General features: G+C 29.7%; 1 protein-coding gene across 1 annotated transcript in view; it reads left to right on the top strand.

The window, feature by feature from the left end:
- Positions 1-2,507: 2,507 nt before the first annotated feature.
- Positions 2,508-16,595, top strand: part of LOC123290730 (acetylcholine receptor subunit alpha-like) — a 51,331-nt gene continuing 37,243 nt past the window's right edge. Inside the window, exons 1-2 of the mRNA XM_044871020.1 lie at positions 2,508-2,623; positions 14,558-14,726. Coding sequence (XP_044726955.1) covers positions 2,523-2,623; positions 14,558-14,726 — 270 coding nt within the window. The 5' untranslated portion in view covers positions 2,508-2,522. The remainder of the gene's footprint in view (positions 2,624-14,557; positions 14,727-16,595) is intronic.

Below are 16,595 nucleotides of genomic sequence, written 5' to 3' on the forward strand. Positions count from 1 at the left end.
CATTTTTACAAATGACAATTATATATCGAAAACGGTAAGAGTGAGCAAATTATCAAAACTCTAAAAACGTTCAAAATAAAATCCAATTTTTTAATGTTAAATAAAGATAATGTGGTTTCCGAAATCAGCACACTTCGAAATCAGCGGATCCCGTAAAAACGTACTAGGAGGAAACGTACGGAGGATTATTTTGGGTTGAATGACTTATTTCCTCGGCTACAACTAATATGTATAGACGTATAACAAATGTTTTGGTAGTGGCACTTTAATTCTCCCATAAGATTATTTTAAAAACGAAGTTTTTAAAATCTAAATGTCACACATAAGTTCCAACCCTTTCATTGTTAAAAAATCTGGAGCAAGGATGGATACACTCAACTTTATCATTACAACTTATATAGTTTTTCCACGGATCGAGTTATGAAAAGGACAATGGACCTTTGTAAATTTTACGACAAACACTATACTTCATTTACGACAATTTTTAATAGGGAATATTCATGTATTTTTTTAATATTTTTAATTCATTGTTTGCATCGTTAGAACAAAGTAAAAATATAAATACTGCTTAAAAATGCTGTAATTCAGTGGAAAAAATATTTAAAATACATCATAATTTTGAGATATTTAAACGCAGTTTTTTGGCGCTTTCTATTGATGACGTATAAGTATGTGATCTGTCAACTGGCGACAGTTCAATGTATGACAATGTACACTTTTAAGTAATAAATGCCATACAGTATGTCAACAAATTTGACAAGCAAGTGCTATGATGTCACGTCCATTTAAAAATTTGAATTTCCCGTTTTAGAAATTTTGAGTTTTTCTCACTGAATTTGCACTTTTATTAATTAATTTTAAGTTATTAAAAATTAATTAATTACTAAAATAATGGTTTATTTGAATTGTCCAGCCAATAAAGTTACGGAAAAAAAATTTTGAACCAAATTTCAATTTCATGAATATTCCCTATTTCCGGTAAACACTATTCTTCTATTCAAGGGCGTCATATAACAGACTTTTAACCGACTCCAAGATATCTTGAAATTAAAATTTTTTATATAAGTATATCATATCCAAAAAATGGTATCAATCATAAAGCCTTTATTTGTCGAAAAAATAACATTACAATATAAAACTCTAAATCTTATCTAAACAAGTGAAAACAAACAATTGATTGAGTTAATTGTTGAAATACCATGCGTAGTGTTGATTTCTTTATCACATTACACATACAAACATGTGACACATACATACATAACTAATAAAGTATAGTACATATGTAAATGACTTTATAGGTTTCTGCATTACCGACCGACATTTAGTGTATAGTTTGTACACATATTATAAAATTTCCGCCTAATTGGCGCCCTCACGGGTAAACAGTGATGTTTACGAAAAAATGTTTCAAACTAAAGTTGTTTAATTTTTGATAAGAAACATTTTTTACATTTAAACTTTTGTTATATCTCTAACGGTTTATAAGATGGGTCCTACGGACCCAAGACCCAATTGACCTATGATGCTCATTTACGAACTTGACCTCACTTTTTACGTCCTGAGTACGCTGTAAAAATTTCAGCTCGATATCTTTTTTCGTTTTTGAGTTATCGTGTCCACAGACGGACGGACGGACGGACAACCGGAAATGGACTAATTAGGTGATTCTATGAACACCTATGACAAAATTTTTTTCCTAGTATCATTATTTTTAAGCGTTACAAACTTGGGACTAAACTTAATATACTATGTATATTTCATGTATGCATGGTATAAAAATCAGTTTCAATTTTTTAGCTCTAAAAATTACTATTTCAACCTCTTACAGCTCTTTTTCGCATTAAAAAATAACATATGTCCTTTCTGAGTTTTTAGACGATTTCTGTAATAAAAACTCTATACATTATTAAATAAAAACTCCAAACTTTACATTATTTACATTATTATTAACTGATGTCCATAAATTGTATCTCCAACACCCTGTGTTTTAAAGTGTCAAAACAAAAAATATAATTTTTTCCACTCCTTAGGCCAGACTTAGTTATCCGCTCACTTCAATTTCTTAGGTGAAGTAAATTATATTTGAAAAAGGACGGACATATTACATATCCCCCATTTCCGTAAAAGATTCCTCACACCCCTATTACATAATGATCACAACATTGGAAGGATTACAGTTCACAAGCAAAACTCATATCTGTCTTTTCACCAAATGGGACATTTCCAGGTGGCCCCGTATATTTTTAGCATAAATATTGCTTCACATTATTGTAAATTAAGTTTTCAATAAAACAATATTTTATTTTCATTGATTTATTTTTGTGTATCATATTGAATGTTTATTTATTTTTTCATCAAAACATCATCATTTAGGATACAATAGCATTAAACCTTACAGATTTTATATGTGTGTGTGTCTACTAGTGTTTTTTTTTAATTTTTTAATTTCAACAACATAAGCAATATTTACTAATATGTTTGTTTCTTCATATTTTATCTTCATTTAGGTGGATTTGAGACACATGGATGAGAAAGTAGGCAGCAATGTTGTGGATGTTGGAGTCGACTTATCGGAATTCTACATGTCAGTTGAGTGGGATATCCTGGAAGTTCCAGCAGTACGGTACGTGTAATATTTTTAAATAATTTTTTAACCAATTAAATTTCATGATGAGTGCCATCACTAAATCTTACATCGTCTTTATCGTAAACACTTGAATTTTGCTCTGTGCTTTCTTCTTCTGACACATTGGTTTTGGTTTTTTTGCATTAACTGCTTCTGTCTAGCATACTTGGTGTTGCACCTTGATCTTACTCTTACACATATACAAGACCAAACAAGACCAAGACCAATGAGTTAGATAAAGATGCTAAACCCGTCCCACTAAATTCGTTAAACAAAGAAAGTCTATACAAATTTTCATTTTAACCTTTGTTAAAAATTTTCCTCATAAAATTATACACAAAAATTTGCGTAACATTTTTTAAATTTCAATTCCAAATCTCAAAAAAGGAACAAATATATTTTGACCAAACCCGCGCATTCGTTTGTTCGATTGAAGTTAGTCTTTTACTGCATGAGTCTCATTAGGTGAATATAGTGTGATTATTTTTATTGAATGTTAACATATTAATTCGATGACAATTTACGCATGTTATTAACGATAGTCAAAGTTTTTATTTTTACATATAAGCCAGTCGATCTATATTGAGACCAACTTTTTTAAGATATACACTTTGCGACCATAGAGGATGGTTTTTTAATGTTATAAAAAAATAAAATTTCAAAAAAGTTGCACAAAAATTTGCCTCGGAACGATTTTTTTGGCAGGTTTTTTGAAAATTTTTGAAAAAAGCCAGTTTTTTTGGGTTTCTTAGTAAAACTATTGATTTTCATTCGACCCTGTACCCTTACCTGTTCTCTAGTTATAAGTAATTGAAGTTCGGTTTGTTTTTAAAAATTGATGGACCGCCGCTGACAATGGAGGGGGCTAGCGACCAAAATGAATCACCTCAGTCCGAAGTATGACTAAATATCTACAAAATCAGCAAATCCAATTTTTTTACTAACTTGCCTGGCAGTAATTGCAGAATTAACATTTATGGCATTCTTCGAAGAGAACAAAGTAAAAAAAAATTTTAACAAAAAGAAAACCGACTTCAAAAGAAAAACTTTTCCAAAGTAAATTAATATGCACTAAAATGTAAAAAAAAAATAACGATAATATAATGTAGTTAAAATTATTGATATTTTTAGAGTCGGTGTCAGCCAACAGAACAGTTTGCTACATAAGCTTTGCTGATACCGACTCCAAAAATAACAATAATTTTAACTAATGCTGTGACTAATTGTCACTAAAAAAGAATCATCGAAATCGGTGGGTTATTCGTCCTCTTGTCTTACAGGATGCCGTTGTCAGAACTGAACCAAAATGAAATGAGACCACACGAGAAGCACCAGCTTTCTAAAGGTTCTCGATGTTGTACGAGTCCGAAAAAACCAATTCCGATGAAAAATTTAATGGCTTTAAGAAACATCTAGATGTAACTTTGATTCTACTCTCCCTATTCTTAGAACATTGAAATTTCATTTTGATTTTTGAATGTCACAGAGAATAATTGTAAAAATTTCTTCAACTGATGAAAGTTAAAAAGGTTCGATTCTTAAACCATTAATATTTCTAAAACAAGCAACCGATCCAAATTCTATTTATTGAAAATTTAAAACGCTTTCGAAACAGGAAAAAAAGATATCAAATGCTTTACAAAAATGGATTTTAAGATAAAAAACAAGTGAAAACAAACAATTGACTGAGTTAATTGTTGATATACCATGTATAATCAGTGTTGATTTCTTTATCACATTACATATACCAACATGTGACACATACATAACTGATAATCAAGTATAGTACATATTATAAAATTTCCGCCCTAATTGTCGCCCTCACGGGTAAACAGTGATGTTTACGAAAAAATGTTTCAAACTAAAGTTGTTTAATTTTTGATAAGGAACATTTTTTACATTTAAACTTTTGTTCTATCTCTAACGGTTTACAAGATGGGTCCTACGGACCTAAGTCCCAATTGACCTATGATGCTCATTTACGAACTTGACCTCACTTTTTACGTCCTAAGCACGCTGTAAAAATTTCAGCTTGATATCTTTTTTCGTTTTTGAGTAATCGTGACCACAGACGGACGGACGGACGGACGGACGGTCGGACGGACAACCGGAAATAGATTAATTAGGTGATTTTATGAACACCTATACCAATTTTTTTTTTGTAGCATCAATATTTTTAGGCGTTACAAACTTGGGACTAAACTTATAATACTATGTATATTTTATATATACATGGTATAAAAAACGATAGATACCTACCTATACATATACATCTATAAAAGTGAATAAAAATTCTAACCCGTATCACTCTTTTTTGTTAACACCAGAAGGATATTCAAGTGAGCTATAAACGTCAATTGTAAGAAGGGATAAACTATTTATACTTTCAAGTTAGGAAAAAGAGCATTTTGGGCTTTTACACATAACGACAGCTTTCATTGTCAAATAGAAATGAACATTTATATTTACTTATAGGGTGAACTTTTATTTATTTATTTATTTTAATTGTTATTTACGAGTGTAGAATTGTTATGCTACTGCATGAAACGTGTTAAAGGATTTAACCTTTTATTTACTTTTTGGTTGAAATTTCTGTCAACTTTCGGTGGAGGATAATACTGGCATCCTGATAAAAAGTATAAATGGGCGAAACCCTTTTTAACAATTCATTTCGGAAATATAACCCTTTAAATACCCAAAATTCGAGTTTCGAATTTCTATAGAAATTAATCATATGAATAGATTATTTAATGTTCAACAAACATGTAAAAAAAAGAGCCGCCTCTAACATTCATGTAAGCTGCACCATGTTGAAATAAAGTAAAAATACTTTCAAACAATTTCTTCATGATTGGAACAAGTAAAGCTAAATATTTGTATTCACAATAGCATGAGATTGAATTTAAAATATGAATTGATTGATACAAAATCACTGAAGTTAAATAAATAAAGTCATTACTTCTATGAGAGATATAAATATTATCGAAGATGATAAATGAGAACTCTAGGATATATCGAAATAAATTTCGATTTTGGCCCCAATTTCCTAGATCAGTTTTTTGTATTTATAAAATACGTATTTTCGACTACCAAGTAGTCATCATCAGTAAGAATTAGCTAGTGATTACTCTTATTATGAATGTTACTCTTTGCTAATTTGGTGATCAACTTCCATCAGTTGACTAGTGCTTGGTCAATGAGCGTGATACTTGCGCAAGCCTATTCGAGTATTTTTTACGTTTAAAATAATAAATTACAAATCAAACCTAAATTAAAAAACTATAAATAAATAATAAAAATACATAATCCTTTATTTTTACAACGTATTAACAATTTTTAGAAATTCAACCTTGATTTTGCAATTTTTATTAGATCCTAATTTGGATCCTTTGTCCAAGTTCATTGTTTCATTACCCAGCTTTTCAATAAAGATACTTTCATAAGCGTCTAATTCGCAAGGATAGGGTACTGATTTCAGGAGCTTAAGGTTTGATCAATTCTCAATGCTTATTCTTACTGATGATGACTACTTGGTAGTCGAAAATACGTATTTTAAAAATACAAAAAACTGATCTAGGAAATTGGGGCATAGAGATAGAACTTCTATCTCTAACGGTTTACAAGACCCAAATGACTTATCTTGCTCATTTACAAACTTGACCTCACTTTTTACGTCTTCAGTACGCTATAAAAATTTCAGCTTTATATCTCTCTTCGTTTTTGAGTAATCGTGATCACAAACAGACAGACGACAGACGACAGGCGACAGACAGACAGACAACCGGAAATGGACTAATTAGGTGATTTTATGAACACCTATACCAAAATTTTTTACTTAGCATCAATATTTTTAAGCGTTACAAACTTGGGACTAAACTTAATGTACCTTGCATATTACATATATGCATGGTATAAAAAGTAGAAAAATATCGCAATTATAAAAGACTTGGAGAGCAAATGTGGCACAGTACATTTAAATTTATAATGAAATAGGCATCTTTAGAATTTATCAAAAAGAGATATCAAGCTGAAATTTTTATAGTGTGCTTAAGGCGTAAAAAATGAGGTCAAGTTCGTAAATGAGCAACATAGTTCAATTGGGTCTTGGATCCGCAGGACCCATCTTGTAAACCCTTAGAGATAGAACAAAGGTTTAAATGTAAAAAATATTCTTTATAAACAACTTTTGTTTGAAACATTTTCTAGTAAACATCACTGTTTACCCACAAGGGCGCTAATTAGGTGGAAATTTTGTAGTATGTATTAATATGGGAATATCAGTTATGTATGTGTGGCTATATAAGAGTGGAAATCTTTCTTCATTTACATGACGTCAAAAAACAAACGATTGTGTCATCAAAACTGTCTTTACATGGTATTTCAACAATCAACTCAGTCAATTGTTTGTTTTCACCTTTTTTTTCTTAATTTTTTATACTGAAAGGTCCTTTAAAGTTCCAACATTTGTTGTATCTCTAACGCTTTACAAGATGAGTCAGTCCTTCCATGAAAGTACTCCCTTAAATTTTTTTGAACAGTGTATAGATTATGTGCCAAGCAATACTGCTTATAATATTTTAACCACTTTGTATCTAATATAATTTACAAAATCTTCACATCGTCTTTCTACAGAAATTTATGACTGACTCATGTTTTGTAACACAAAACACGACAGCTAATGTTTTCCCTCCCATAGTTAATAGCAATCAATGATAACGATGAAAATACTTTTAGATACCTAGACATAAGATATTTAAAAACATACTTACAAGATGGTTCAGGTTTTAGTATTTTTAATATATCAACTTTAGGCAAAAACAGAAACATCTATTAAGCGTAAACTTCACGGAAAGATAAAAATTGTTTTAGTTTCCAAATTGTTTTAGTATTTACCTCTAAAAACAGTTTGCAGCAACCTTTTGCTTGTGCTGTATATGTTTTAGCTTGACAAACATTATACTATTTTACAAATTAAAGAACAGAAAATTCTTCGTCAAAGAAAATTTGGGACTTTTAATACTTTTAAACGAAGAAAATTTAAAACTTTAACAAGTCGGATGAAATATTAAGTTTATTAGTTTCTTTTGCGATTTATTCTAATATCAATATTTAGTGTGTAATTATATATGCCCGGTGTATGCTGATGACTTTGACTTAAATTTTATAGTTGATATAATTTTTATTGGATTCATTTTACTAAAAAAAAATTTGGAAAACGGTTGACCCTGCAGGTCATCCCTGTAACTTCCCGCTAAGTATTGACTCATAACGTGTAAAAAATTTTATCTATTCTGATGTTATATCCAATTTTCAAATCGCGATAATTTTAGAATGAATAAACCGATTTTCACGCGGTTGGTGACATTCGACGCAGTTTTTGAAGCTTCATGAAGAATCTTTAAGTTTCAATTGATAGAACAAAAAATTTTGAGGTTATTCCGGAAAAACGCTTTTTTGGGTTTTCTTTCGTCAACGATAACTCACGAACGAATCAACCGATTTTGACCGGACTGGTGGTGATCAACGTGGTTTTTTGATGTTGAGAGCTGATTAGTTTTTGGAATTGATCGATATAGCCGTTTAAAAGTTATTCAAAAAAAACCACTTTAAAAAAAAATTTTTTTTGCAGTTTTTTTTTATATTTCTCGAAATCTATCGGTTCGAATCGGTCCAAATCTAAGTTTGGTCAAGCCCTTTCGAATGGCACCAACCGCGATCAAATCGGACAAGTCGTTCAAAAGTTATGAGAGGTTTACATACATTAACACACACACACACACACACACACACACCACACACACACACACACACACTCTCATACATACATACAGCCATAAAAACACCCTCGCGGAAGTAGTCAGGGAAGCTTCCTGACACCTTAAAACGTCGAGATCTGATGAAAACTCGATTTTGGCAAAACGGGGTGAAAACAATAACTTCCCTATTTTCTTAGCGGGAAGTTAAAAAAGTGTATGAAAAAACAGATATAACTACAGTCGGCCAACAAAAAATAATCATTATGAAAATTGGGAAAAAAGAGTTAAAAATTTATTTCTTTATAACAAATTGTTTTTTAACTTCCCACTATAGGAAGTTATTGTAATGGGTACGATTTTCAAAATCGAAATTTTCAACTTTACTATAAGTTTCATGGCTAGGGCAAGGCATTAACACTAGTTTGGAGAAGATGTATGTGTATGTGTGTGTGTGTCACAAATACGTACCAGTTTACCCACCCCCTTCGTTCGGCAACTGTAATTTTAGATACTATTATATTATAAAATTATTGCGTCATAAAATTTAACTTCCTTTGCCATCACTTCACGACGCTTTTTTTATTTTTGGTGGCACGTTCTAATTTTTATTTTTATTTTTTGTTATTAAAATACAGCTCATGAATGATACTCGCTGATAATGTTCTTTCTAAATAATGTATTTAATGTACATTTATATAAATGTATCCAGACACTTTCGCCACCTTAGAAGTTAAATTTTCAAAACTCTTTCCTTAGGCTCATCTATAGTGTCAAAAAATCCACATTCAAATTGACATGGTCCTAACACTAGGAATTTTGGTTATGCGTTGATTTGTCAGTCAGTCAGCTATTCTTATCAATTATATACACATATAATAGTACACATAAAATAAAAAAAAAAAAGCGGTCTAGGTGCGAGACCCGAAAGGTCCACACGACTAACCTCCCAGTGGAAAGGATAAAAAAAAATAATTCCCAATTAATAATAAGTGGAAATAAGTGGGGGTTTTTAAATTATTATTTTAATAAAAGACTACGATTCTAATAAAAAAACATTCGCATATCTATTAAACAATGCATTTTTATAATAATTTTTTAAGCAAAATGAGATAAAAATTTAAAAAATTATTTTCACATAGCTTCCGATAATAGAAAAATGGATGATCAATAGTGGTACACAAAAATATTATTTTTCAGTGAATAATTGATCTTTTTTAACTATGTAAATTGTTAATTAAAAAAAATAAAAATGACAATTTTTAAAAATTGTCAACGGGAGTCTATTTTAATGCTTTTTATAAATAGCTACATGGAATGAAAAATTTTCAAATTCATTAACACACTTGCTAAACAATTATCACACTTGCCATGTTCATGCTATTGCATAACTTGTTCATGGGAAAAATTTTTAATTAGCTATTGCATAACTCATTGAAAAATTGCATAACTCATTGAATTTTTTATTTTTTTAAGTGTCGGAAGTGAGCGTGACTTATGTTCAAGCTTGAATACCCCGTTTTCGGTCGTATTTTCAGCTCTCTGTGATAATTAAAATACATATTGATATTCGTAGGAGCTTAAGATAGGGGAGTAAAAATGTTTGAGCTCTTGAACGGGTGAATCGTTTGAGGATTTAATTCTTCATAAGAACTTTTAGTATAACTCCTTCATGTATTCGTTCAACTTATTCACCACCTACTTGCAATCATACTGCGAGCCGGTCTTACCTAATATAGAATACCAACAGATGTATACCTAAGTAATTCGGCAAGTAATTCGGTAAGCTTAATGTTAAATGATCTTTAAATATCAAAAAATATTAAATTTATTTAAAATGTATGTTTAGATAAGCTATGATCAATTCGTACAATATATTAAGTAATTGATTTTATCTCTAACTTTTTTTTAAATTATTAGTATAAATATTTAAAATTTCTTTGTTTAGCAATTGCGGTAAACAACTTTTCCATGAGTATGGAAAAATACAATCATAAAATAAGTAAAAAACTTCACAAAAAGTATTACCGAATCAGGAGAATATTTTTTGAAAAGTTTTTTACCAGTTTTCTCGAATGTTATTGAATTAAGAAAACAAAAAATTTTGTTTTGAAATTGTTGAAAAATTAATCATTATTAAAAAAATAAAATAATGAGGGAAAACATTGGGAATGGCGTTAAAATTAAGCACAGAGTCAGAGCTTTAATTAGATATTCATGCCGGTAAAAAATTATTATTTTTTTCAATAAACAAATAATTAAATAAAATAAAATAAAAACCTACATATCTAATGGACGAATGGAGAAAAAAGAAATTTTTTTATATGTACTTACATCAACGAACTAGCATGATACCCGCCCGCTTCGCTTAGTATTGTGTTAAAAATGTTTATGCAAAATTTTTAAGTAGATTGGATCAAGGAATCACGTAGTCCCATACAAACTTTGGCCCCGTTTTTCATCGCCTGGGGAGTTTCGGAAAGTTCTTCGGAAAATTTCTTATCAGATGCCTACGCAACCATTCAAGTTTCAGGTCTCTACGATCTGCGGTTTAGGCTGTGCGTTGATCCGTCAGACAGCCATTCAGGGCCAAGCATTTTATATCTAAAGATTAATGATGAGTAGATGAGTAAAAAAAGAGTAGAAACTCCTCTTGTTATACTCCCGAGTTAAACTTCGGTGTCTACACGTTCTTTGGTTTAACTTAAGCGATACAGCGATACAGTAATGCCATCTTCCGGTTAAATCGTCATGTGACCGATTCAAATACGTTAAATACTACTATGAATCAATTCTTGTTAGAGTGATGTATGCTCTTATCGTCATGGAACCTACATTCACAGATAATTGAAATTTTCGCTCGCAGATTTCAAGTTAAGAAAGATTTAATCTTTAGATCTCTATCTCTTTTTCAAATATCGTGAACGGCTATGTTTGATTATTGTCAATGAATTTTGATTACAATCATTCTGAACCATCCTGTACACCACTAAAATGTTCATTTCACGCGTCACTTAAATTTTGCGGTACGTTAAGTTTGACGTTTAAGTTTCCATTTTAATAAATTCATATTATCTGCTAGTACCTTCTACTACTATTAATTTTCATCATAAAAAATAACACACCAAGAGATACCAACCGGACCATTCATATTATTTCCGCGATGTTACACGATGGCATATGAGTAAACGAAGAAGAAAGGTAAAGAAAAGGCATTGTTTTATCCTAATTTGTATTAAATAATAATTAAATTCATTCATATTCACACTATTTTTTTAATGCTAAAAGCATGATGTTCTTCTTTTTTATCTTCTTTTTCAAAAATTATCTTTATATTTGCAATTTATTATTTCAATTTTTTTCGAAAAAAAAAATATTGTAAACTATTGTATGTATAGGTTTACTCGAGATCGTATATTCGAAAATGCAAATACCTTTTTACATGGTTTTCTGTTTTCGGTCTTATGTGACAAATTCATATTAATTCTCTGTACAGTTTAATTAAAGAGAATTGAAAAAAATTCACTCTAACCAGGACTCGAGCCCGGACCTCTTGTATTCATGCCAAGGACCTGAATCCATGACATGAATCCAAGAGGTCTGGGTTCGAGTGTATTTTTTTCAATTCTCTTTAATTAAGATTACTAGACAAATAAATATTTGTCAATATTTAGTTTACGCTGTATGCATCATATTCAAATCGCCAATTATAATCGAGAGACTTTGATGTAAATAAATATCGTATACATGATTAAAAGTAAGCTACACAAAAAAAAACTTACTAACTACTAAGTTCTATCGCTAATATTTCGGAGCTCCAGTAAAAAACTTGAAAATAAGTTTTAATTTCCCCTTTCATATGCAAAATAAGTATAATAATAAACTTTTGTTGGATAATATGCAGCATTTGCTATAGTGTGTTTTCCTTCTGCTTAAAGATGTAATATGCAAATTTAAACATGTAATGAAAAACGTTATTTAATCGTGTATTGGTTTAAAAATTTTTTTATATCTACATTATAAAGTCATTTCGTACAGTAATTCAATTTTATTTAACATCAAATGTCTTATCAACTCTTACACCTACAGCTACAACCACTGATTATCTCATCAAATTCAAATTTCTTGATAGATCAATTTATATCCTTATTTTGAAATTGTCTTATTACAAATGTCTTTTTGGATGAATCCTTGTAAATAATATGTTTTTGATTATGCAAGTCAATGGTTGTACGTACAGAAAAGACTTTAAAGGTATATCATAAATATTTTATGATAATGTTCTTTCTACCAGATTCATAATGACAGGCGGTATTTATAAGACCAGATTTTTCACATTTTTCGAAAAAGATAGAGAATTTTTCCCGCTTCAAATTTGATTAATTTTCAAAAACATTTAAATAATTGAAACAAATCATTGATGTTGGTTTAAGATACGAATTAGGGTCGACCTTCACCCATCTGTTTATCGAATGAAAGTTACTTATTATAAAATACAAAATGTTAACAAATTATTTCTCCAATTTAAAAGAATCCGCAATTGAATCACAAAAAAGCACGGTGAACTTGAAGAAAGCGTTGGCTTGCTTTTCAACTCTGACAGAACAGTTTGCTACATTAGCTTGGCTGATACCGACTCCAAAAATAACAAAAATTTTAACTACATTATATTATCCTTATTTTTTAACACTTTAGTACATTTTAACTTGTTTTGGGAAAATTTATCTTTTTGTTTACTTTCTTAAAAGTTTTTATTTATTTTGAGATTTTTAGTGAATCTGAAGTACCTACACTTACTAATTTGTCACTAAAAAAAGAATCATCGAAATCGGTTGGCGTGATGTTGAGTTATTTGTCCTCTTGTCGTGCATACTTAATGCAAATTTAAGACTTTTATGGTTTTCTTATGGATGCCGTTGTCCTAACTGGACCAAAATGAAATGCGACCACACGAGAAGCACCAGCTTTCAAATAGATAAAATTAGCAAAATCGGTTCACCCAGTCGAAAGTTCTGAGATAACAAACATAAAAAAAAAACATTCGAATTGATAACCTCCTTCTTTTTTGTTTGAAGTTGGCTAATAAGAGAAAGAAAAAAGTGATCATAATAAGCAAAATATTTGCCCTTTGTACAGGCGTGAACTTAAGTTATAGATTTAAACAGGCTAAATTTCACGAAAGTGGATAAAAAGGGATGTGAAAATCTCTATTTTCTTGATAAAATGACGCTTACGAAAAACTATTTAAACAAATTGTTTCTTCCATAATTATGTTTATTTTGGTTTTTTATAAGAGTTTGAGCATAGAAATTGACCGATATATGCTACTTTTAGGTGTATTTTTTTACAGGTCTCACATAAAACTTGAAAATACATTTTATCGAAAATAGTGTGGTGATACAAAATAAAGTTTTAAAAAAAAAGATTATCAGTCATGGGGACTGTTGACGTAGATGAAAACTTAAAACTTTGGAATAACTGACCTTCGGCCTTTGGTCTGACCGTCGGCCTACCTGGAGCTTTCGCATATAGCTCTAATAGATACCTATTCACAATACTTGAATAATAATAAATAATACTTGAATAAGATTTAAATAGCTGTTCACAATTCTAGATAAATATGGTGGGAGCGCATTTAAATACATTTGAATAATAAGATAAATGCAATATAATTTTTCTATGCGTTTCCACCATGTATTTCATAGGTTTGAATTTTTTGATGACGCGAGTTCCATGATTTTTGTTCATCCAAAAAGTGCGCAACGTATCAAAAAAAGTTTTCACTTCAAAAACAAAGGGTGGTTATTATTCGGTAAAACTTTTGTGCATGGTTTTTTTAAGTAAGATATATGTAAAATCACGTTGAGTAGTGGATAGCATAGGTACAAATTGCAAACTTACTTTACCGGGAAAAATACTAGCATTTAACGAATCAACGTTAACAACGAAATTGTTCTAAATACACTTACAATATACTTCATTTTCTCTCCGACTAAATATTCATTGAGGGAAAGTTGTAAGACATCTTGGCCACACCTTAAACTTACACACTACCAAATTTCCAGCCGTTTTAAAATAAAGGTCAAATACTGCGTCTGGCTCTATCAAGTAAAATTTTATGATAAGAAATTTGTAATTTATGAATTTAATTAAATGAAATTTTTATTTTGTTTCACAGAAATGAAAAATTTTACACATGCTGTGATGAGCCTTATTTGGATATAACGTTTAACATAACGATGCGTCGAAAAACATTATTTTACACTGTGAACATCATCATTCCATGTATGGGTATATCGTTCTTAACGGTTTTAACATTTTATCTACCTTCAGATAGTGGAGAAAAGGTATGTAACATTTTAGTATATTATGTAGATATTTTAAAATTTCATTTTTATATAGCTAGTTCTACTTGGAAAATCAGATCAAAACATAAATAACATAATTGATAATATTTGGTATAGGGTTTCTGGTTTCTTGACCTTTTTTATTTCGCAAAGCAAAAGAATTCTCGACCAGAATTTCTCGAGTATCTCGAGAAATATTAAAATTTATAATAAAAGACATGTTATTCTGAAATTTTGCTTTATTACAAATTAGACTGATAGATGATAAACTTAATTCAATAAATTGATAAATTTTTAGTAACCGCAAATTTTTTCTTATTAATTAACAAATCAATAATAAACAATAAATTGAACAAACTATACTAGGTATATGAAAAGTAAAGAATAGAGCAGTACTTAAGGTAGTACTATCGGTAGTAGACTTTGCATTCAGAATTTAATGAAACTTAGCATAGTTGTCCATTATTATATCATAATTAACCAGTTAAATTTTTAGGGGCCTTCAGAGAACTGAAAAAAAGATATTTTAACATTGATCCTTATGGGAAATCACAGATTTTATTTTATATCACAAAACTGGACGTTCAGATTTTTTGTTCTAAGGTTCTCGAGAAACATCAATAATTAAATATTTGAATCATTTATAGAATCCATTAAAATGAATCATTTTGACGAGTGAAGCCATGTTAAAAATATATGCTAGTTTAAAAACATATCTTTAAAAACATACATTTTATAATTGAATCAATTTTAGGAGGCAGGAATCTCAATTACCTGATTGATAAATAAGCATTCCATTTGATTGAACAATTAAATTTATTTATTTATTTAGTTATTATACATCAATAATTTTTCATAACCATATTCTACATATTGTCCAATAGAAATGTAATTTTCCGACAAATTGGCGTATAAATGCAGAGTTTTGGTTTAAAAGGATGCCTATAAGTATGTTTTAAACATTAGTCATGAAAAATAAATTTTTTTTATTTATTTATATAACATAAATATATTACATACATAAATACAAACAAAAATCATTTTTCGTTTTTTGTTTTTTTTTATTCAAATTCAAGCATTAAATCATTGATAGAATATATTATTAATTGCGTAATATATTTATTTTAACCATATTTTACGTTTGGCATGTTTAACAAATGAGGCGCTGTAGCAAACCATTAAATTTTCCAAATACCATTTTGATTTATACATTTTTTAGTTCAGATTCGAATTCCGAGAGCTCGAAAATGACTTTGCTGTCTTTATCTATAATTTTTCTTTTTTATACGTTTCCCCATTTTGGAGGCTTAAGAGTCGAACCTCCGAAAAGGAGACTCAGTTTTTCGACTAAGAGGGCTCAAAACGGTTAATAACCAAAACGTAATTAACAATTACCGAAATAATTTTATAATACTTCGTGTCTTTTAAACTTTTAAACTTCTTTCTTTGTTGGGTATCGTAAATAAAGCAAATGAAAAGGGAATTACAAAAATAAATATAAGTTATATGTTTTAATTAACAATAATTCTGTTATAAAAGTGCCGGGACACTAAAAATCAAACTAACCATTAAAAAATAAAAAACTCTACTGAAATTAAATAATGGCGATAAAAAAACAAGACGAATTGAGTATAAAAACTTAAATTAAATGAAACTAAAAGCAAAGTAAATTCTACCTCGGTTTAACAGACAATATTATGAGCTGAAAGCCTAAGTTAAATTCCCGCATTAAGTTTAGTGGCAGGTCGTGCGCATTAATTTGCCCTCGGTTTATAATTTACAATTGAGTCTCGCCTGCTCCTAAACTTAATACGGGTATTTAACTTAGTCTTTCAGCTAATACTAAAATCTGTTAAACCGAAGTATATT

Source organism: Chrysoperla carnea, chromosome 1, assembly GCF_905475395.1.
Source record: "Chrysoperla carnea chromosome 1, inChrCarn1.1, whole genome shotgun sequence".
In the NCBI taxonomy this organism is placed as follows: domain Eukaryota; kingdom Metazoa; phylum Arthropoda; class Insecta; order Neuroptera; family Chrysopidae; genus Chrysoperla; species Chrysoperla carnea.